Source organism: Phycodurus eques, chromosome 11, assembly GCF_024500275.1.
Source record: "Phycodurus eques isolate BA_2022a chromosome 11, UOR_Pequ_1.1, whole genome shotgun sequence".
NCBI classification, from domain to species: domain Eukaryota; kingdom Metazoa; phylum Chordata; class Actinopteri; order Syngnathiformes; family Syngnathidae; genus Phycodurus; species Phycodurus eques.
Window position 1 is genome coordinate 24,713,024 of NC_084535.1, and position 24,593 is coordinate 24,737,616.

The 24,593-nt window shown below is 40.7% G+C and overlaps 1 protein-coding gene across 1 annotated transcript in view; it reads left to right on the top strand.

Moving 5' to 3' along the window:
* Positions 1-4,620: 4,620 nt before the first annotated feature.
* slc24a3 (solute carrier family 24 member 3) overlaps positions 4,621-24,593 on the top strand; it is a 107,259-nt gene continuing 87,286 nt past the window's right edge. The window contains exon 1 of the mRNA XM_061689932.1: positions 4,621-4,956. Within this exon, the coding sequence (XP_061545916.1) occupies positions 4,776-4,956 (181 nt within the window). The 5' untranslated portion in view covers positions 4,621-4,775. The remainder of the gene's footprint in view (positions 4,957-24,593) is intronic.

Consider the following 24,593-nt stretch of genomic DNA (forward strand, 5'->3'; position numbering starts at 1 on the left):
ATATGCCCACAACTCCCTCACCAACTCCGCCACTGGTATGTCCCCCTTTATGGCATGTCACGGTTTCCAACTTCTTTTTTTAAGGACCAGGAGCATACAGTGGCGGTTCCCGCAGTGAGGGAGCATCTTCGACGGGTCCAATCAGTGTGGAAGGACATGAAGGCTGCTCTAACTCGGTCAACGGGGAAAAATAAGTGGCTGGCTTCATCGCTCTCCCATGCCAGAATACAAGGTGGCTCAGATGGTTTGGTCCCTTTCCTATCACCAAACTCATCAATGCCACCTCTGTTCAATTAAAGCTCCCCCAATCCCTCAAGAGCCACCCAATATTCCACGTGTCTCTGCTAAGCCTGTCTCCACCAGTACCCTACCCGTGACAAGAGGGTCACAAATATTTTTTTCAATGAGTCAAAGGTCCATTTTTTCAAAGTCGGGCGGGCCACATCCAATAATATTGTAATATTCACAACAATTATTATTTTTTTTTTTATTCAAACTATCAACAAAAATATGACCTAATATAAAATGTAATTTCATTGTGCCATACGTTAAAATAAATGACACCTGTCATTAATCCAAAACAAAAACAAAAAATTATTTTCAAACACAAACACAAAAAGGCACAATAAAGATGGAACAATGTAATGGGGCTTTGACTGCGTGTGTGCGTGCGTGTATGACATAGGATACTTACAAATGATATCAATGAAAAATAATCAAAAATTATCAAAATTTACAGTTAACATGGCACTTCGGTATTGTGCTCTTATTTGTAAAGACAAAGTGCACCACTTCCAGTCACAGAAGAAGCTTATTAGCAGGGGTGCACATACCTGGAGCAATTCTGGTCTGGTTCTCAAATGAGCACCAGAGGTTGTTGCCTGGTGGTCTTTTTTTTTTTTCATAGACCACCGACCTCAACTGGATGAACTTATATCTGTTAGTAGACATACTGTATGTGCTATTGGTTACATAATATTTTTTGTACAAATAGAGCAATAAAACTTTTGTGTTTGTTAAATGACCTTGTAACTGTTTTTCTTTCTTCCTTTTAGCTATTTTTTTTTACTGCATTATTCTAGGTAAACAGCACGTACATACATTACTGTACTTGTCGTAAAAAAACAACAACATTACTTTAGACACATTGTATATTTTTTCAAACCTTGCAATCTGTATATACATATGTTATACATAGGTACTTATTTTATAATCCCATAAGGAAATGTTCATGTTATTTATTTCTAATTTATGGCAAAGGGGAAGGACCATGGTTGTGCCAGCCCACACTGCCATGACAAATTATGATGATGAGAAAGATGATAGGGTTGGGGGCAGGGAGGGGGGTATCGAAGAGTCTTGAACAGGGTGCCATTCAAGCTAGCACCGCCCCTGACATGCAGTATGGGCCAGCGGATTTGGCATTCCGTTATATCAAGGTGTCTCTGTAACCCGCTTAAGCGGTCACCTCGGAGTCAGGACAGATACCAGAATAAGTAGTCAGGAAAATGCATGGATTCGTCGATGAACTATTGATAGCATAGTGTTGTTTTCACTTGGGTTACATGTCAGTTGCTTGTGTTTAAAAAACAAGTCCTTCTGAGGAAACAATTTCTTTTTTCTCCAAACTCAATTTTGCACACACTCTCGTAGTAATGTACTCTGAGAAAAGCCTTTGCGTTGACAGTGTATCGCTGTATGCATATCTGTGGGAATATAAACAAACAAACAAACAAACCAAAAACGTTACAAAACGCTCTGTAATCTTTTTAGAGAGGATGGGATTATTCTTCCAGAGAGCAACTCTGATTTCTTTGATACAAGCTTTCCTGTCGACACAAGTTGCTACTATTCACTGCTGTACCATCTGACGTAATAGAAAACTGTATCCCAATTTTTAAACCAAAAACTAAAGTTGCATTTGAGTTTTAATAGCACTTTTTGACACACAAGGAAGTGCAATTCCTTCTAGTTGCATGCTGTAGCTATCAGTGACTGTTGAAACTGGGTTTGCGTTGGACTTGTGACCGATGACTGCCATGGATTTAAGTGAACAGCCATTTTAAATGAAAAACAAAACAAAAACACTGAATGTACTTTTAGGTTGAACATTTGAATACATGTTTAATCGAATTGAATTCAAAACAGTTACACTGCACATGGTGGTTGCCATGTGTTGATTTGCAAAAAGATGTTGACTGAATACTCCAAAGGATATTTGCATTTAGTTTTGTGTATTTAAGTATATGTGCTTGTAAAAAGTGCTACATGAAAGATAGGTAACACAGTGTGGGAGGGTCTTCTCTCTCTGTCTCATGAATTTCAAACACACCTAATCATACCGCTGTGAAAAAAGAAAAAAACCTTTTAACTGCTTCAGTCAAATCGTGACGATCAAAAGCGACAGTAAGCAGCTTTAGTTGTCCATAAATAAAGGAATAAACATGAAATCATGGAATGGTTTACAGGACAATGACTCAAGTAACAAGACATCAAAGAGAGAGGTAACGTCCCAGTTTAGACTACTGTGCACCTACTAAATGTGTCCACCAGTGTGTGTGTGCGCATGTGTGTGTGTCTTCAGCCTTCCTGCCATGCCAGCATTGCACACCTCGGCAAGAACAGGAGAAAACTGGATTAGCGCAAAGGCTTTACACACGAGACGTGATGTTTCAATGTCGTCAGGTGGCGCGCTCCGCTGCAGCTGCAGATCAATTGTGACAGCTCAATTCCACTGACCATGACAAGTCTCAAGTGCTCTCAACATCGCCTTCTCTCTATCTTTTTTTTTTTTTTTTTTTTTTTTTGCTGTTTAGCTCGCTCCCTTTTCTATTTTAAAAACAAAATGGTCCTTCTGATTTTTCACTCCGGAGAGGTCACGAAAGTGTGCCCTTTGAACCCAGTCAAGTAGCGTACCTCTGAGTGTAAGTGCACATTTCCAGGATGAGTGTTCAATGTTATTGTTCCTAATGATAACGCTGACAAACGACAGTCCCCTTTAAATGGTGTTTTGCCTGAGCCATCATTATTTTATTTTTTCCCCCTACAGGTACAATTTGTTGTTTCCCATGAGCCTCATTAATTTGTCATGGCGTTTCGAAAAATCACTGCTTCAGTTTTACATTAGAAGAATGAAAGCAAACAAACAAGTCAACTTTCCACCCTGGAGTCAATCCACCTGTGTACTCGCATATTCAGCATGTGATTTTAGTTGAGCAAGGTATACGTAAAACGTGAGTTGATTGATGCTTCTTCTTAATCAAGGCTTCAGGTCTTCAGGGCATATAAATTGTAAATGTTGAAAAAATGGTTTTCGTTGCAGCTAGAAGTTCTTCCGTCCCTCATCGGGGCTCAATGTGATTCTGGTCCCAATATCAACCAGAGAATATGTCTTCGATTCTAAGACATATTAGATGTTAGATATTAAAACACGTCCAGTTTCAGTGAACTGTGTTATATATTGACTTTACCAACAAGCCTTCATATAGTTTGAACAATAAAAATTAAGAAGTCCAATTGAGTGCTTTTAAATGCATAACTTACTGGCACGTGGAATTGCGTTTAGCCTGCCTGCCTCGCAGTCCAAAGGATCTGAGTTGGAATCTCTCCTCTCCAGCACGAAAGTTGGATTTGGGTTTTTATCCTCAGTTCTGCTATTGTTACACTATAATATATAATATGACAATACTCACAGGCATATAGTCTTTATCCTCTACGAAGAATGACTCCTATCACTATCATACTGAGAAGCTGAGAGTTGCTAAGCCTCCCGCACAGCATATCTGTATGTATGTTTTATACTGCCCCCAGGTGGCCAAGGCGCGCACAGCAGAATGAGCAGCTCAATGACCATTAAAGGGATAAGTGTGGAAAAATAACCTGGTTTAATTCTTTTTAATTTGTTCAATTATGTAATTACTCTATGTTTTATGTAAAGTATAATAAGTGCTGGCGGCACGGTGGACGACTGGTTAGAGCGTCAGCCTCACAGTTCTGTCAATCCCCGGCCCACCTGTGTGGAGTTTGCATGTTCTCCCCGTGCCTGCGAGGGTTTTCTCCGGGCTCTCTGGTTTCCTCCCACATCCCAAAAACATGTATTAATTGGAGACTCTAAATTTCCCATAGGCATGACTGTGAGTGCGAATGGTTGTTTGTTTCTATGTGTCCTGCGATTGGCTGGCAACCAGTTCAGGGTGTACCCCGCCTCCTGCCCGATGATAGCTGGGATAGGCTCCAGCACGCCTGCGACCCTAGTGAGGAGAAGCGGCTCAGAAAATGGATGGATAATAAGTGCTCTTTTTATCATTAAAAAAATATTTTTTTTTTGGGCGGGGGGGGGGGGGGGGCTTGAACGGATTAATTGCCTCTCCATTCATTTCAATGGCAAAAGGTGATTTCAAATAAAAAGTGATTTGAGTGACGAGGGCGGTCAAGGAATTAATGAAACTCACCACTGGATATTCCAAACTATGGAAATCAATGCCACTCCATTGTCAAATTGCTCGAATACATTTAGAAATGAATTTATAACAATTGTGCATTTTCGCTTTCGCGTCCGTTTCCCTTTTATTGTGAAGGTCTTTCCCCGGATGTAGCAGTCGTTTAAACTTTGTCGGGCTCCAGAATCCATCGACAAGTCGCTCACGTCTGCCGGAGCCGAGTAGCTCCTTCTCCCTCACAGCTCATCCCTCCGTTGTCCTTCCTCCACGCCGCACATCCTCGTTCCTTTGCACCACCCGGGGAGCTGCCGGAACGCTCGCCGAAAGAAGAGCGCCATGGCCCGCGCGGTGGGACAAGGGATACCCGAGTCAACCGTAGGAGTAGGTGTGATGCTGAGCCGGCGGAGGAGTAAAGGCAGACGGAGAAAGCGAAAGGAGTTGTTCGCCGTACAGATGTGCTTCGTGGGGATTCTGCTGGGACTCGTTGTGGGGCTCAAGAATGTGGCACAGAAAGAAGGTGAGAAACACGTCCGTTTTGGGGGGAAAAACAACAACAACAGGATTTTGAAGGCAGCAAATGGCAAGAGTGGAGTCATCTTTCTGTATTGTTTGCTTTTGTTGAAATGTAAATTTGTATTTCTTTTCTAAATTCAAATTGTGTTCAATTTGAATGAATTCAACGTAAATACGTGCCTGTCAATTTGACACTGTAGCCACATATGAAACTATGATGATTACGATGATGACTATGATAATGATTGATAATAATAATAATAATAATGATAATAATAGTGTGTATGTGGGATTCACCTGCTTCCTCCCATATTCCAAAAACATGCATGAAAGTTTAATGAAAGACTGTAAATAGTCCATATGTATAAATGTGAGTGTGAATGATAGTCTCTAGGTGCCCTAAGCTTTGCCAGCAACCAGTCCCGGGTCTCCCAACGTCAGCTGGGATAGATTGTTATTATTATAATTATAATTGATGTTGTCATTTTGCAAGGCTACACACACTTGGAGTGTGCAAACCATTAGTGAGGATCTCTGTTTCAGTGTGGGATAAAGTCAAGAACAAGCTAATGTATTTGGAGGCAGCAACTCTCAAGACAGTAATTTGGCAGTAATTATTATTATTTTTTTCTTTTAAAAAAAGTTGTTAATCAAACAAATTATTATAATATGTCAGTGGGATGTGTCTGAATTGACGCTGATGATTAAGGCAGTGATTAAACAACTGTTATCATCGTAGGCATATAAGGTGTACAAACTCAACATAGGACTATTGATGTGTCTATGCAAACTTGGCTACCCAGTGAATATTGTTGCCTTTTCTTCAACACTAAAGGGGATTCTGTCTTAACCAGATTGGATTTGGAAGCAGGAATCAAAAAGTGTGCCCACTGCTTGGGAAAGGAAGCGAGATTCAGGGTTCACGTTGCAATGGGTAATAGTCTTACCTCACCTCCCAGTTTGCATTTTCTCAGGTGCTCGCGTGGGCTTTGCCTGCATACTTTGTCCTCCTCCCACAGTCTCAAAACATGCAAGTAAGGTAAATTAAAGCCCCCTACAATCAGAATTGTACCCTTTGATTTAATTGCCAATTAGCGATGCATCTCGAGTTAATCTTGAATGGATTTACTTGTATATTTCTTTCTTTATATTATGTTTTTTCATACTTGCTATTTTTAAAATAGCATTTGTAATGAAAATACATTTATTCCATCATCTATTATTTAAATTTGGGGTTAAATGATTGGATCTTTTTGCAGTCTCCACAAATGTGGTCATAGTTGAGTCAACGTTGATTAATTGATGATTGTAATTGATATTTTTCTGAACTCGCTGTGTGCGTCAATGGAAAAAAAAAATCGCTGTGCAAAGGCTTGCTCATTCAGTCTCACACTGTGTCTGCGTTGGTACTGAGTGTATGATATAAATGTGTTGTGCATTGTACTGTATACTGTATCTGTACATGTTGCTTTATATGGCAGTATTGTGGGTTTAGGATACAAGCACAGGAGCAGCTTGGCCATAATGCTTTTGTTTCCTTAAAAAGTATATATATATATATATATATATATATTTTTTTTTACACACAAAACTTCCACTCTAGCGGCACTTTCAAGGACTGGTTAGCACATCAGCCTCACAGTTCTGAGGACCGGGGTTCAATCCCCGGCCCCGCCTGTGTGGAGTTTGCATGTTCTCCCTGTGCCTGTATGGGTTTTCTCCGGGCACTCTGGTATCCTCCTACATCCCCAAAACATGCATGGTAGGTTAATTGAAGACTCAAAATTGCCCGTAGGTGTGAATGTGAGTGCGAATGGTTGTTTGTTTATGAATACCCTGCGATTGGCTAGCAACCAGTTCAGGGTGTACCCTGCCTCCTGCCCAATGATAGCTGGGATAGGCTCCAGCACTCCCGCGACCCTTGTGAGGATAAGCGGCTCAGAAAATTGATGGATGGATGGACTAATTCTGACAAGCAGCATGTGGCCAGAATGTCAACCTCACACTCTGGGTTTGGGGTCTCAATGCCACTTCTTGCCTGTCTGTGTAAGGTATGCATGTTGTCCCTATTTTTGTGGGGGGTTTCTCTTCTCTCCAGCTTTCTAATACATTTCAGACGCATCATGGGGATTCAATTGGTGACTCTAAAGTGCTCATAGTTGTGAATTTGTGTGTGAATATTTGCCTGTCTAAATGTACCCTGTAACTGATTGGTAACTAGTCCAGGATGTACCCCAGCTCTCACCCAAAGTCAGATGGAATAGGCTCCAGCTCACCCTTGACCCTTAATTGGATTAAGCGGTACAAAAATGATTGATGGACCAATTGTGACATGGGAGGCAACTAGGGAGGCAGCGATCCTTATACCATCATCGGTATCGGTGCTGGTGCTGTATGTCTGTCAAAAAAATGCATTTGATACTACAACACCTGATCCCACTTTACGTTTAAATGACATATACTGTAACTGCCAGGCAGGTGGAGTAGGAGCCATCTTAGCCATGTGGGAGATACATTAAGGTAAACACAGATGGCAATACTTTGTTACTGACTGAAAACTCTGCTCTGCAAAATGGATGATGAACTCCGATCAGGTGGCTACAAAGGCCCCCGACCCGCGAAGTTGTGGTGGCGGACTGTCTGCCAAAAACCAAGTTTCTCAAGCCCGCGCTGCTCGGCGCCGGCTGAGACAGCCGCACTTCTGCCACGAAAGCCGTTGCAGCACACAGCAGTATCGCTTAAGTTGTCACAGATTGTTGTTATAAATTGTCGTATTCTAAAGAAGTAGTCTTACATTATTTTTCCTCACTTTATTTTGTAGTTCACACAGAGGTAACGTGGTATCCCACGAAAGCAAATCATGTGCGTTGACTTTATGTTTCTTGAGAAAATACCAAAATTGCAAACTGTCTTCACTTGTCATAACATTTAAAATACATTGAATTGTTTTTGAACAAACAATTTTTGTACTGGCTTCTGACTTCAAAACGAGTGATCCATCTATTTATCTTGTATATGTACCATAAGTTGTAGTGTTTAATGCACATTTTTCAACAAAAGATATCTTCATCAATAGTGTGTATTATACATTAGAACAGTACAATGAAATGATGTATATGAGTAGATGCATTTTAGAACAGCCATAAATTAGTTTTAAAGCCACAGTCTTAAAACTAAACACAAGTGTGGGCCACAATATGTAATACATTGTTAAAGAACAAGTAAACCTCAATATAAATAATATTACTGATCAGAATTGATGAGAAAAACAAATTAGAAGAGGGTCACCACTAACATTTATTGCATATAGATCTAAAAATGGAGAGAAAGTCATGGGTGCGCATTATACACAGGAAGAAGGGTTTTCCTGATTTTTGGAGTCAATTTTGGGGGTGCGCATTATACTCGAGTACGGATTATACACACAGAAGTGCGGATTATACACACACAATTACGGTAACAGCCATAATGACCCTCCGAGGGAATTCATGCAATAACTATGATGTGGCACGCGACAAAAATGTGATTGCCACCCCTGCTCTATGTTCTTTGTCATCTCTTAGTTTCTATGTCTAATCTACTCTGTTAGTCATATTACATATTGCCCTTAGTTTTCTGACTGACACACCACCAAACTAAAATACCCAGGGTACGTTTTAATGAAATATGTGGCATTAAAATTTCAGTCATGACAATTCGTTACTCTAAAAGTGTTACATTTGAGTGAAACTTATGCCATGGAAAAAAAATGACCTTCTCAAAACAAGTTAGAAAAAACAACAACAACAAAAAACACATCTTGTCCCTACCATAAGTGAAACAAATCTGCCAATGGAAATAGTACGAACTGACTTTATTAGATTCTTAAAATAAGATCTTTAATGTTTTGCTATTATAAATAAATAAGTAAATAAATAAAAATGGTCTCAAAATAAGTACAGTGAGACTTCTCTGCCACTCCAGACTTCCGCATGCAGTACCACAGTTCCTCTCTGGCTACTTTGTCATAGGCTTTCTCAAGATCTACAAAGGCACAATGTAGCTCCTTCTGACCTTCTCTGTACTTTTCCATCAACATTCTCAAGGCAAATAATGCATCTGTGGTACTCTTTCTAGGCATGAAACCATAGTGTTGCTCGCAAATACTCACTTCTGTCCCGAGTCTAGCCGCCACTACTTTTTCCCATAACTTCATTGTGTGGCTTATCAACTTTATTCCTCGATAGTTCCCACAGCTCTGCACATCACCCTTGTTCTTAAAAATGGGCACCAGCACACTTTTCCTCCATTCCTCAGGCATCTTCTCACCCGCTAGAATACTATTGAACAAGCTGGTCAAAAACTCCACAGCCACCTCTCCTAGATGCTTCCATACCTCCACAGGAATGTCATCAGGCCTTTCCATTTTTCATCCTCTTTAATGCATTTCTAACTTCCCCCTTACTAATCATTGCCACTTCCTGGTCCACCACACTTGCCTCATCTACTCTCATTTTCCTCATTCATCAACTCCTCGAAGTATTCTTTCCGTCTATCTAGCACACTACTGGCACCAGTCAACATATTTCCACCTCTATCATTAATCACCCCAACCTGCTGCACATCCTTCCCATCTCTATCCCTCTCTCTGGCCAACCTGTATACATCCTTTTCACCTTCCTTAGTGTCCAACCTGGCATACATGTCATCATATGCCTCTTGTTTGGCCTTTGCCACCTCTACCTTTGCCTCTCAGTGTCCCACTTCTTCTGAGCTAACCTTTTTCCTTGTATGATTTTCTGTACTGTGAGGTTTCACCACCAAGTCTCCTTCTCTCCTTTCCTGCCAGAAGATACACCAAGTGCTCTCCTGCCTGCCTCTCTGATCACCTTGGCTGCAGTGGTCCAGTCTTCTGGAAGCTCCTCCTGTCCACCAAGAGCCTCTCTCACCTCTTCCCGAAAAGCTGCACAACACTCGTCCTGTCTCAGCTTCCACCACATGGTTCTCTGCTCTGCCTTTGTCTTCCTAATCTTCCTCCCCACCACCAGAGTCATCTTACACACCACCATCCTATGCTGTCGAGCCACACTCTCCCCTACCACTACTTTACAGTCGGTAACCTCCTTCAGATTATATCGTCTGCACAAGATGTAATCCACCTGCGTGCTTCTACCTCCACTCTTGTAGGTCACCCTATGTTCCTGCCTCTTCTGGAAAATAATTTCAGCCTTATCACTCGATCTGATACTCTTTTCACCTCCAAGACATTCTTAGCCAACTCTTCTTTAAAAATAACCCTGACTCCATTTCTCTTCACATCTACACCATGGTAAAATAATTAAAACCCAGCCCCTAAACTTCTAGCCTTACTGCATTTCCACCTGGTCTCCTGGACACACAATATATCAACCTTTCTCCTAATCATCATGTCAACCAACTCCCGAGATTTTCCTGTCATAGTCTCAACATTCAAAGTCCCCACATTCAGTTCTAGGCTCTGTGCTTTCCTCTTCTCTTTCTGCCAAAGAACCCGCTTTCCACCTCTTCTTCTTCTTCGACTTCGACCCACAGTAGCTGAATTTCCACTGGCCCCCTGCAGGTTGATGGCGCCGGTGGCGGACGTTGTTAACCCGGGCCACGAGCAATCCGGTATGGAATTCTTTGGATGAACGCTCATATTTGTTTGTCAAAGTTTTAAGACGGATGCCATTCCTGACGCAACCCTCTCCATTTCTCCGGGCTTGAGACCGGCCTACAGTTTGCACTGACTTGTGCCCCCCATATAGCTGCATTCATGGTAGGTTAACTGAAGAGTCTAAATTGTCCGTTGGTGTGAATGTGAACGTGAATGGTTATTTGTTTATATGTGCTGTCCACTAGTTCAGGGTGTCCACCGCCTCTCGCCTAGAATCAGCAGGGATAAGGCTCCCGCACGGCCGCGACCATGAAGAGGATAAGCGGTATGGAAAATGGATGGATGGATTGAAGACATAATAGCATGATCAAGTATTTGTACTTGGTATCAGAGAATACTAAAATCCATTTTTCATCCATCTGTGACAAATGTGAAAGACAAATAAATGGTCATGGTATAGACATGTCATTAACGGTTGCTTGGGATCAGCATTAATGTTCCCATTACCTTATTACATAACTCGGGCCTTAGGTTGTTGGGTCTCCTATTTTATGTTTGCTAGCAGAATGGGTTGGGGTGGGGGCACAGATGGAGCACTTTGCACTGACAAAGCCTCAGGACTCGGAGCAGAGGAAGAGAATTAGACAAAAAGGAAAACAGACATGAGTGCAGGGGGTGCTGTGAAGAGGAACAGGATCATGTGGGGACATCTCAGGCTAAGAAATAAGGAAGAGGGGATAAAAGAGATGTAGAAGGAATAGACCGAAAAAGAGTGGGGTGGAATGAATAAGGTTAGACAAGGCAGGTGAAGGAGAGCAACATGATGAGATGGTGCATGAAGCAAGCGAGTACGTTAATCTTGTCTTGGGACTCTTGCCACCTCATGATTTGATGAGATTATGATTGAGAGGACGACACTTTAATTTGATGACCGATCATCAATGCATTTCTTTTTTTCTTACTGTGGGACTCCTACTACTACATCCCTCACATCAATAACAAATATATTGCGCACACAGTCTCAATGCGTCCACATTCACGTAGCAGAAAGCTGAGGTGCACGCGCCATGATGTGGTGTCATCACTGTCATGTGAGGTGGTCACGTTCTTCAGAGGCAAAACCACAGACAGACCTAACTCAAGGTTCATGTTCCAAATTTTCTAGTTTAGTTGACTTGAAGTTTTGTATAGATAATGCGTTTGGCTGAATTAAATATTAATGATGCACCAAAATGAAAATTCTTGGCCAAAAACTGGAAATGCGGAACCTGAGACCAAAAAAAAAACAGAGCCGAAACACTAATTCTGGCAGGACCCGCGTTTTCGCGGAGAATAACTAACTTTTAAACAACAAAATAACAGGCCAATTATTATGTGTTTATAGATATAAATATAAAATAGTACACGTCCAAATAAGATGCTGCATCTGAACTGGAAATGAATTAGTACGTCACTGCACACATCACTTCAGTACGTAGGCAGAATAAACTTTATTATTATTATTAATAAATATTTGTAATATAAGATAACCTTTATTCGTCCCACAATGGGGAAATTTTAATCGTCTCAGCAGCAATTGAGGATATAGGAAATATAAATATGTAATATAAATCGCATGTAGCATGACGTAACGTAGCATGTAAGAGAAGACGTAATTACAATTCTTTCTTCTTCTTACGTATACCGTAATTTCTCGTGTATAATGCGCACCTATGTATTATGCGCACCCCCAAAGTTGTCCTCAAAATTCTGGAAAACCCTTCAACCTATGGATTATGCATTTTTACAATCGGAGAAGTGGGTTCCCAGAGTTTAAATTTTGACATTTGAGATCTGATTAATCTGCTTTAACAGATTTTTTTTTTTTTGTGATCAGGGTTGAAAACAGAATTGACAAAGTTGAATGAATCCATAGACACAGATATTTTTGGTGATGGAACGTCAAAATCACATATACTGTTACTTTGGTTCAGGCTGCAACTGCGTCCACCAGTAGAAGGTTGATGTAATAAAAACATTAAAATGACAAACATTAAAGCCATAATTTATTAACGATTATGATTTGGACTCTCCCATGGAAATGTTCTTGATAAAACTTTGAAATTTTGGAAATTCAGACAAAGGACACATTTTTCTGGAAGGGAATTTTTATAGGTTGGCAGCAATGCTTATTATGTTGGTCAAGCATGTGTCCCCCAAAGTTTAATTGGACTGCAAATTCTTACTGAATTAAAAAAAAAACTTTTGCCATCAGAAAACCTTTATTAAAAACGTAATAACTGTACACAATAGGTTTTAGATAACATTTTAACATTCTAAACTGTCATAAATGTTAAAAAACAAAACAAACAAAAAAGTAGTAATGTGAAATTTTTCATGAAAAATGACAGTCTGTCAAAATGGCCTCTCGGGGGCCTTTTTTTATGTGATTTTGTCTGTAGAAAATCTGGTCTAATTCAAAGAGCAAAACTGTATAACTTCATTATTCCTCAACATATCTCCTCAATCCTTAGGTTTTCGTCTGCTACTCTGGGAACCCACTTCTCCGATTAGCTTTCATTTAAAACTATCCACCACTAGGGTCGTATGGGCTGAATTTTCGAAGCGTTCTCCAAGTCGATGTGTTTAAATTATCGTGATGTTTCAAACGGTGTCACTTGCCCTTACAATTCAACTTCACTTAATTAACACAAATGAAACATTATTCGTGAGAAGACCAGTGTGGGAATAAGTCATGCACTGTTGTAATTAAATACATATTTTTTTCCTGAATGTATTTTTTATGGAGGATTTTAGAGCCGTTTGAAGTGCTCATTCCATTATTATTATTATTTTTTTTAATTCCACAAAGTTGGCGGCCACTTGTCACATTGGTAAAATATCTCAGTATTGTATGACTCAATACAACCAAAATAAGGTAAACCTACTCAGTCTTTAATAACAGCTCACATAGGCAGACTAAACATACATTGTAATAACAATTAAGCACTGGATGTGTCATAAAATTTCAAACAAATAGTGTGTTGTATTCACTCTTGAAGCAGCCTCTGAGCCAACATAATGACCGCAGGCTTTGCCGCCAGGACAGTTTTCCCTCCTTTGAAATTCAGCGGGACAACGCGCTTCTGTAGCCGCCGAAGTTTGTGCCATAAGTGGCTCCACTCACCATTCCCCCTGAAAAAAGACGTGCGGCCGGCAATTGTGAGGCTCACGGCCGTACCGCTGTTGTGCCGGACCTCCAGCGGCTTCTCTAACCACTGTCTGACTGGCAATGGGTTGCAGAGTGGCAAATCTTCGTCCGGTCTGTTGCTGCCTCGCAACATTGTGTGGGGCCAGACAGCAAGACACTTTAGCCCAAATAACACAAAACACATTACACTTCAGGGAAGATGTACCTATAGTTTGATGGCCAATCGCATGCTGTACTGGTAGTAATGGGTTCAGGTGATCAGAATCAGAATCAGAATCATCTTTATTTGCCAAGTATGTCCAAAACACACAAGGAATTTGTCTCCGGTAGTTGGAGCCGCTCTAGTACAACAAACAGTCAATTTACAGAACACTTTGGGGACATAAAGACATTGACAAAAAACAATTGTGCAAAAAGATGCAGAGTCCTCTAGCACTTAGAGCAGTTCGAACGACTAATATTGCAATAGTCCGGTGATAATGAATGAAGAGGTGGGAATTCCGGCGCTTGGTGTTGATATAGTGGGGGAGGGCCTCATGCTCGAAAGTATACTCCCCAGCCCCGTGACGGCTAGTTTTTAGCCCGCTCAAAAAAAAATCTGGCCGAGTGATGAAGAAAAAGCGCTATAAATCAACAATTCAGTACTATATGCTCAGTCTCACGTTTTCAGCACTTACCTTCAAACATATTTAATGTACTGTATTTAGAAATAAAACAAGGATATACACATTACATACATTACCGCGTGCACTTAGATGAGTCGTCCCAATAACCTTCAACCCCTTAAATAGGGCAGTCGTGTCAACTTGTCTTTTTTTTCATACAGTGTTGTACTGAGCAGTGTGGACAGAGACGTGTCCAACTTTCCTATCGGGCAATGAGTACCATTAACAGATTTATGGGCATCATCATATTGTCAAATTAATCCTTAAGAGATTTTATGATTTCTTACTTCACGGCACGCAAGACCTGTTTTTCTGCATCACTATACTGTCGTACCTTAACGTACAAGTTTAATTTGTTCTGTGACCAATATCATAACTCAACCTATTTCTATAGCAAATAAATATTCCTCATTGAAATGAGTTTTAATTCCATTAAAAATACTACCACTTTTTCATTAAGTATTTTTAATCAAGAAAAAAATGCACTGTATTGTATTAAAAAGGAACTAATACATATTCAAAGAGAATGTCAAAAAAAATAGTTTCTAAAGCTTAAATACTGTACATTGGGACAAGCCAGAACTCACAACAACTGTGTACCTGACCTGTGTGCCTGTAAGAGGGTATGGCCTACTGATGGCATCTCTGCGTGAGTGTCTACATTATTTTTGGTGTGCTGAAGCTGCTTGCGAGTGTTGTGTTTGTGTGTTTGACTCGTGGTGACTGTTGTTCTCCTTTTTTTTCACTTCACTCCATCTCTGGCAAATACGAATTTGGCCCGCAAAACAGAGCAAGAAAAAATAAATCGACCAAGCGACGGTCCGTAACTTAAAATACGCAGGTTGAGACACTCGTACCACTGTAGTTTTGTATTTGATTTTTCAGGGATACAGTATCTATAATGATGTCAAACAACAAGACTGAGCTCCTTTAAATTTTAGTTTTCCAGATTTGTCATCTAAACTTGAGCTAGAACCTCAGAAACCTTGTCAATGTATCGTTCTCTTTTTTGTGCTCATTGCGCCATCAGCGAACCTCCCAAAACTAATTCTGCTGCATCTGGGTCAGCCTGCGTCAACACATCCCACCAATCCGAGACATACACAAACAACCTGTCTTCTGTGTCACTTTGCTCTCATCTTCTTTCTGTCTTTCTCTCTTTCCATTTCAATTGCACTCAGCTATTATTTTGCTTTATCCCCCCCCCCCCCCTCCCCCGTAGCTGCAACCTTTTTGCCCTCCAAGTGCCCCGACCATGCAGCCAAAGTCTTTTGTACATTACTCCAACTCTCTCACAGATTATTATCCATATTATCAAAATGACAGCTTCTTCATTCATTGACTTGGTTTTGTTTTATTTTATTTTCTTTTAATCGCCCATTTCAACAACCTTGTTTCTGTCTTATAATGTTTGATTTAAAAAAAAACAAAAAACTTCCAAATACCTAAGACAACATGGCATACCTCTTTTTTTATATACACTGACTCCTTCAGTCAGTTTTTCGAGATAGGAGCCGTCAATCGGCTGATTTTTGCTTTGACTTACGAGCTTAAACTTGAGATAGGTGCACTGTATGGGGGCAGGTGTTTCAACTCACTTCACAACAAGCGGCAGTTTTCCAAATAGGAGCAAATATTCTCCACAAAATTGGCTTCAAGATGTTTATTTCCATGCTCAGCTGAAGGTTACTGTCAAACTAAACATCAAATAGAGAATTCCAGGTTGTGTATTTAAAGCAAACCACCGATGGCGTCAGCAGAGTCACCGCCTGCGCGAGTATAAAGAAGCCCTGTCTCTGACTATATCTGTCCTTCTTGTCTCATACTGCCCCCAGGTGGCCAAGGTGCACACTCTAGAATGAGCGCCACAATTGAAGGAGAAAGTTAAAAAAATGGTTTGATAATATTATTTAATAATGATATTAGTTACATTGGTGTATGCTTTTTTTTTTTTTATATATAATACTACAGGGTGATTCAAAAAGAATGTGCCAAAATCAGCACGCAATATTTCAAAAACGAAGAACAATAGAAAACGCCAGCTCGGACACGTGTTGTACATACCTTCAAGTTTTTATTTCATGTTTTACAAGTGCTTAATGTGGCCACCACCGGCAGCACGGAGATCATCAAGTCAATATGAGAATTCTTCCCAAACGCGCCTCAGGGTGTCGCGGTCCACCGTGTTGATTGCAGCTGTTATTCGATCTTTCATGTCATCGATATTTGCTGAAAGTGGTTTAACATAAACTTTGTCTTTAACATACCACCACAAGAAAACGTCTACAAGTACACTGCACCGTGACAATGGCATTTGTTTTCGCAAACTCAAGCACACAAAACGCTTTCTGCTGAGGAGTCGCCATTTTGAGTGTAAAAAAAAAAAAAAAAAACGTAACTTTTTGACAATAGAACGGCGTCAGAGGAGTACGTCACCACAGCGGTGACGTTCACACCCAATCAAACGTGGATGACTCCCCTATCAAATGACCACCGATTCAATTCATTACAATGCTTTTAAACTTAATAAATGCGGAATGATAGATTCTGACAGAAATGTGATACTCTTCGAGAAACATAGTTTACATACTGAAGTTCATACGATTCACTTGGTTGGACAATAACATAAAATAAAATAAACAAAGAACTGCCCAATTTGCTTTGAGGGGCAGCACACCATTTGCACAGCCCATCACTCTGCTGTCTCTATCTATCCCTGCATGCCTCCAAAGAAGTGTACTTCTCTGTGTAATATGAAACACAAAACTTCTTCATCTCTCACTCCCCTCCAGAAACTTTGTTCTGTTCGACTGATCAACTCTGATTCTCAATAAATATCAATTATAATACTAAGAAACCACAGCGACAGCTTAAAAACTTCACTGTGACACAGTAAAACTGTTCTGACATAAAAGGGAAACAGCTCCTCCATTCTGATTGACCTAACATCCAAACAGGACAAATAATAATAATAATAATAATAATAATAAAAGAAGAAGCCTCCTATAATAATTTGACAATACATTTTTCTTTATATAGTAAATGTATACAGTATACAGCGGGTGAAATAAGTATTGAACACGTCACAATTTTTCTCATTGAATATATTACCAAAGGTGCTATTGATATGAACATTTCACCAGATGTTGAGAACAACCCAAGTAATCCATACATCAGGGGTGCCCAAACTTTTTGGCTCAGGGGCCACATTGCCGTAAAAAAATTGTCATGCGGGCCAGCATTAATTTTACATTCTACCGACGAGGGGAATGCTTTTTTGTATTTTTATTTTACTGTTTTACTATACTGTCTGCTGCTAGGTAGATCTTATAACTGCCTGACCTGGATAAATGAAGGTTAAAATAAAAATTTATGAAATGCAAAATAAAGTATTTTTATGAAATTTGACTCAAACTCAAACTTTATTCATCAGAATCAACAAACAACATGTTTGCATTACTGTGAAGGGTGATATTGAGATCTCGACTGCAGTAAATGGGGCAGGTCTGGCTCAAAAGCGGTGGTTTTAATGCGCAAGATGTCAGGCAGGTGGGAGTCACTTCGTCTTGTCCTCACGCGGTTCTTATTCATGTTCATGACTGAGAATCACACAAGTATGTCGAGCCAAACAAGCTCAACATTTTCTTAGCAAATGTACAAATCTCTTGGAACCTGTCTTTATCCAGCTGCTGGTAAAAGTTGACAAGAGGGAGTTGTTGGTACCGGCTGCGACACTCTGTGTCACACTGCAGCTCAATGAGCTCTAACTGCAGGTGGGCTGGAACGTCACTGAGATCCAGGGAAACGGTTTGGCACATAGAACTTTTTGGTGAATAATACAATGGAGTTTTATAGCTTTACCTCCTTCTTCGCTTACTTTGTGACACACTAGGGTTGATAATCCACTGTGCTCGCCAACCATGGCAGGTGCGCCATCCGTAATAATCCCCATGTGATTTTATTCCACTTTAATTTTATGTCATGTACGGTGCAACAAATAGAAGCAAATAAATCTTTCCCTCTTGTTTGGTCCTTAAGGCTCTGGAGGTCAAGTAGCTCTTCACGCATGTTAATTTCACTGTCCACTCACACTTGGACACTTTCACTGTCCAAATGCATCCGTGCTTTCGTCACAGGCTCACGAAAAAAATTCAATCTCCGCTCCTTTTGCGTCCAACTGTCTCTTAATATCAGAAGAAACTTCTTCGATCCTTCGTGACACAGCGCTACGAGCCAGGAAAACATTGGCGAACTGTTGCTTTTTCTCAGGACAAATGTTCTCCACCATTTTCATCACACAGTCTTTAATAAATTCACCCTCAGTAAAAGGTTTGCAGTGCTTGGCAATCAGCGTTGCCACCTCATAGCTTGCCTTTGTTGTATTTTCATTTGACTCACTGGCTCTTGTGAAAAAGTGTTGCTGTGCCGTTAAACCAGCTTCCAGTTGCTTCAATTTTTCACTGCGATCGTTCCCAGCTAGCTTGTCGTAATTAGCATGTTCCGTCTGGTAGTGCCTCTTTATATTGAACTCCTTGAACACAGCCACAGCCTCTTGGCAAATTAGGCAGACGCAGTTGCTTCTAAACTCAGTGAAAAAATATTCAGAGTTCCATTTGTCCTGGAAACGTCGGCCCTCGCTTTCAACTTTCCTTTTCTTACTTCCAGTTGCCATTTTAGAAATGGGCAAAAACAGATAATGTGCAAAACGGTCCCGCGAGAGTTCAGCCACAAGTTTACTGCCATCCTGTGGTGAAATATAAAATTGCACGTGTATTTTGTACTGCCGGGCCACATATTATTGGTTTTATGACAGAGGCTTCGGGCCAGTGGAAATATGAACACGGGCCGGATTTGGCCCGGGGGCCGGACTTTGGGCATGTCTGCCATACATACAAAGAAAGTAGTAAGCTCAGAAATTTAGTTGTGTACAATAATGTGAAATGACACAGGGAAAAAGCATTGAACACCGCAACTGGTATTTATTTAATACTTTGTACAGAAGCATTTGTTTGCAATGACAGCTTCAAGACGCCTCCTGTATGGAGAAACCAGTCGCATGCATTGCTGTGGTTTGATTTTGGCCCATTCTTCCACACAAGCAGTTTTCAAATCTTGAAGGTTCCGAGGGCTTCTTTTATGGACCTTGATTTTCATTTCTTTCCATAGATTTTCGATTGGATTCAAGTCAAGTGATTGGCTGGGCCATTCGAGCAGCTTTATTTTTTTTCTTTGAAACCAGTTGAGAGTTTCTTTGGCAGTGTGTTTTGGATCACTATCCAGCTGTCATGCTAACCCTCGTTTCATTTTTATCATCCTCATAGCTGGCAGCACATTTTTGTCAAGAATGTCTTGGTACATTTGCCCATTCATCCTTTCTTCAATGTGAATTTACCAGTACAATTTGCTGAAAAGCAGCCCCACACCATCATGTTCCCACCTCCGAACTTCACTGTGGGTATGGTGTTTTTAGGGTGATGTGCAGTTCCATTTCTCCCCCAAACACGGTGTGCATTATGACATCCAAATATTTCAACTTTGCTCTCATCCGACCAGACTATATTCTCCCAGTATTTAACTGGCTTGTCCAAGTGTTCTTCAGCAAACTTTAAACGAGCTTTGACATGCTTTTTTTTTTTTTTTTCAGCAATGGGGTCTTGTGTGACGAGTGTGCATACAGGCTGTGGCGGCAGAGTGCATTACTCACTGTTTTCCTTGCGACAACAGTATTTGCTGATTCCAGGTCTTTATGAAGCTCTCCACAGGTGGTCCTTGGCTCTTAGACAATTCTTCTGATTATTCTTTGCACTCCTCTGTCAGAAATCTTGCGAGGAGCACCTGATCGAGGGAAATTTATGGTGGTATGATTGGCTTTCCTGTGATTGGCTGACGACCGGTTCAGGGTGTACCCCGCCTCTCGCCCGAAGATAGCTGGGATAGGCTCCAGCACGCCCGCCACCCTAGTGAGGATAAGCGGAACGAATGATTGGCTTTCCACTTACGTATTATGGCCCCAACTGTGCTCACTGGAGCATTCAGAAGCTTATATATGCACCTGTAACCAATGGCATTGTTATGTTTTGCAACAATTAATTTGCAATGGTCTTGGGACAGCTCTCTGCTCTTACCCATCATGAGATGTGTCCTGACTTGGCAATGAGACCTGTTTGTAGGCCATCAATTAGGACTGAATCAGCTGATATTCATTTACACTGACAAGGGGCTGGATTGCTGTTTGATTATTGATTGATTGAATATTTTAGGTGTTATTTTGGCTTTCCGTGCCTTTTTGCACCTCCCTTTCTTCATGTGTTCAATACTAATTCCTGGTGTTATTTCACATTTTTACACACAACTTAATTTCTGAGTTTATTTGTTCTACTTTCTTTGTAATTTATGGATTGCTTGGGTTGTTCCCAAAGTTGTAGATTTCGATAGTACCACAATCACAGTTCCTTTGCAAGGGCCAAATGTTTGGAGATCTGTATTCAAGCCAACCATCTCTTCTTTGAAGATCTACATCAAAGGACTTCCTTCAACCATTTGTACGTTTATTCGGGTTTTCTTTCTCCGCCCAGACAGTAACATGTCTTGGGTTCACAACAGGCGTCCCGGTCTGCAAAGAGGATTGTTTCGCATCTTATAAGATAAGGGTACCAGGTGTGAACGTAGCTAGAATGTGAGGAGCCAGCAGGCCAAATATGGGCATGAGGAACGGCCATCTTCCGGGTGCACCCAGGGAGGGGCTAATTCCACGCCCAGAGAATTAAACCTTGATAAACTGAGATCCAGGGGTTTTCGGGGGCTTTTTCGTTGTTCTGGCAATGTAAGCAGCTGTTATGACACTAAGGCTTGTTCAATAAATCAAATTAGCCCAAACAACAAGTGTCTCGAAGTCTTCATTCATCCCTGCCCAACGGAAAGTCGGAGTTCTCCCGGGTGACCTCCAAATCCACCTCACCAACATCTAGTGAAATTTTCAGGTCAATAGCCCCTTAGGAAGTATCCATCCATCCATCCATCCATTTTCTCAGCCGCTTCTCCTCACTCGGGCCGCGGGCGTGCTGGAGCCTTTCCCAGCTATCATCGGGCAGGAGGCGTGGTCCACCCTGAGCTGGTTGCCTTTGGAAGTGTATTGAAAGAAAAATGGTGACGTGTTAAATACTTATTTCAGCCGCTATATATGGTACATGTACAGTATGTATGTATAGTTGTTTGTGCCCATGCGTGTGCGTGTGTATGTACTGTATGTATGTATGTAGAGTTGATATAAAAAGTCTACACACCTCTGTTAAAATGTATCATGCTTCACTGCATGGTGTTCTCTTGGTGATGAGTAGTGCTGTCTTTGTCCAAAGCATACCTTTTGAAGTTATTGCACCAAAAAGCAGCTTTGGTTTTATCGGTCCATAACACATTTTGTTGTATTGTGTTTGGGAGCTTTCAAGTGTGGTTTCCTAAAATTTTCATGAGTTGCCGATCAGTCTGCAACTAGTTCCAAGTTTGAATCGCCGGTGCACGCTGCCGCAACATCGCAGATTAAAGCCAATCAAAATCCACGAAAGCTTTTGCTCACACTAAAAATACATTTCCAGGTTTTAAGCGAGTGAGTCAATTGCCGCTGCGCTGCCTCAAGCCATATAGATAGAGTATATGAAGCATCAAATATTGTGTTTCAGATCAATACCTAACTATATTCATAATGTAAAATGTCTGTGTGGATGAAAAATCAAAGATTGTGACGAAAATGTACGTGAGTGGTATATACCTTGCTTGGTATGTTAAAATTATTGGAGCCAGCGATACTCCTTTAAAACATCCGTACTCTCACATGAATTGTCACCCACGTCCTCGCTCTTTAGCAAACAGCTTCTTACGTAAATACTAAATAAATTAAATTAAATTAAATATGATTTTTATTAGTGATGCACCAAAATGAAAATTCATGGCCCAAAACAAAAACCCGAAACTGATGAACCCATGGCCGAAAGCCGAAACACCAAAAGAAAAAAAAAAAGAAAAGAAAAAAAAAAAAAAAAAAGAAAAGAAAATACTATGAGAGCTGCCAAATTCACTTCCAGAACGATTTGTCTGAATTTACGTATTTGTAAAATTATGTCAAATACATTATCGCGGGAAAGTTATTGCAGAATATTATTTAATAGGATACAAAAATACATATATATATGTATATTTTGTACTGTTCAATTTCATATCATTTCTATAGAATAAATTATGGCTTCAATATTTGTAATTTTAATGTATTTATTGCATCAACCTTGGAATGGCGGACACATTTGCAGCCAAATGTCTTGTCTTGCATGCTCTTTTTGTATTTCCTGTATGTATGTATTGCTGCTAAAATGATGCAAATTTCCCCAAAGTGGGACTAATAAAGGATGTCTTGTATGATAAATATTTTTATATTAATGTACTTCAAAATTTATAGGTCCATTTTCTCGAGTGTGACGACATACTGCGTTGACAACGGATGCGAGGCTCGCGTTTGCCTCTGCAGCTCGGCATCGTATTTAGCCGCCTTAGCTGTAGTTCATAGGAAGCTGCGGCACAAAATGGCATGCAACTAGCATTACACTTAGCCGAACAGCGGAAAGCAGCGAGGTTGAGCGACAATAAGGACGCTTTGTTTGGGCTAGTAGCCGCTAACATGATGACAAAAAAAACATGCGGTTCCCACAATGAATTGCAACGTGCAAATTTTTATTATTGCACTAATAAAGACGTTAATCTTTGTTGTTAATGTGTGTTTATGTTAACACTAGCTCGTTCAGTGTGTGTGTGTGATTTAACTTTCACATTAATGGTTGACCTATGGTAGACTATGACTGTAAGTTAACAATAGTAATAATATAATAAGTTAATATAGTGACCTCCCAGTCAATTCAACTGGATAGTCAGCATAGCGCTGTAGGGCAATCCTTGTTAATAGTAAATGTTTCTTAAATATTGAGACTACACGCTCGCGTGTCGGCCGTGGCAAAGCAAAGAGGTTGCGTCAATAAGCAACATGTTATTTTGGCCGTTGTATTTTGGTAAAAAAAAAAAAAAAAAGTCTGCAAAGTCAGCCACCGAAATGTGTTTGTTGTCACATGTATTAAACAGCCAGAAGTTGCCAGAAATTCTTGCAGTTCCTTCAATGTTGCTGACAGCATCCCTGACAAGTTTTCTTCTCGTCTTTTCTTCAATTTTGGAGGGACGTCCAGTTCTTGGTATTGTCAATGTTGTGCCATATTTTCCATACTTGAAGACGACTTATTTCAAATGCAGCCCTATGGGTGACACAAGTCAGTGCAAACTGTAGGCCGGTCCCAAGCCCGGATAAATGCAGAGGGTTGCGTCAGGAAGGGCATCCGGCTTAAAACCTTGCCAAACAAATATGAGCGTTCATCCAAAGAATTCCATACCGGATCGGTCGTGGCCCGGGTTAACAACGTCCGCCACCGGCGCCGTCAACCTGCGGGGCGCCGTTGGAAATTCAGCTACTGTGGGTCGAAGTCAAAGAAGAAGAGGAGGTGGAAAGCGGGTTCTTCGGCAGAAAGAGAAGAGGAAAACACAGAGCCTAGAACTGAATGTGGGGACTTTGAATGTTGGGACTATGACAGGAAAATCTCGGGAGTTGGTTGACATGATGATGAGGAGAAAGGTTGATATATTGTGTGTCCAGGAGACCAGGTGGAAAGGCAGTAAGGCTAGAAGTTTAGGGGCAGGGTTTAAATTATTTTACCATGGTGTCGATGGGAAGAGAAATGGAGTCGGGGTTATTTTAAAAGAAGAGTTGGCTAAGAATGTCTTGGAGGTGAAAAGAGTATCAGATCGAGTGATGAGGCTGAAATTTGTAATTGAGGGTGTTATGTGTAATGTGATTAGTGGCTATGCCCCACAGGTAGGATGTGACCTAGAGGTGAAAGAGAAATTCTGGAAGGAGCTAGATGATGTAGTTCTTAGCATCCCAGTCAGAGAGAGAGTCGTAATTGGTGCAGATTGTAATGGACATGTTGGTGAAGGTAATAGGGGTGATGAAGAAGTGATGGGTAAATACGGCATCCAGGAAAGGAACTTGGAGGGACAGATGGTGGTAGACTTTGCAACAAGGATGCAAATGGCTGTAGTGAACACTTTTTTCCAGAAGAGGCACGAACATAGGGTGACCTATA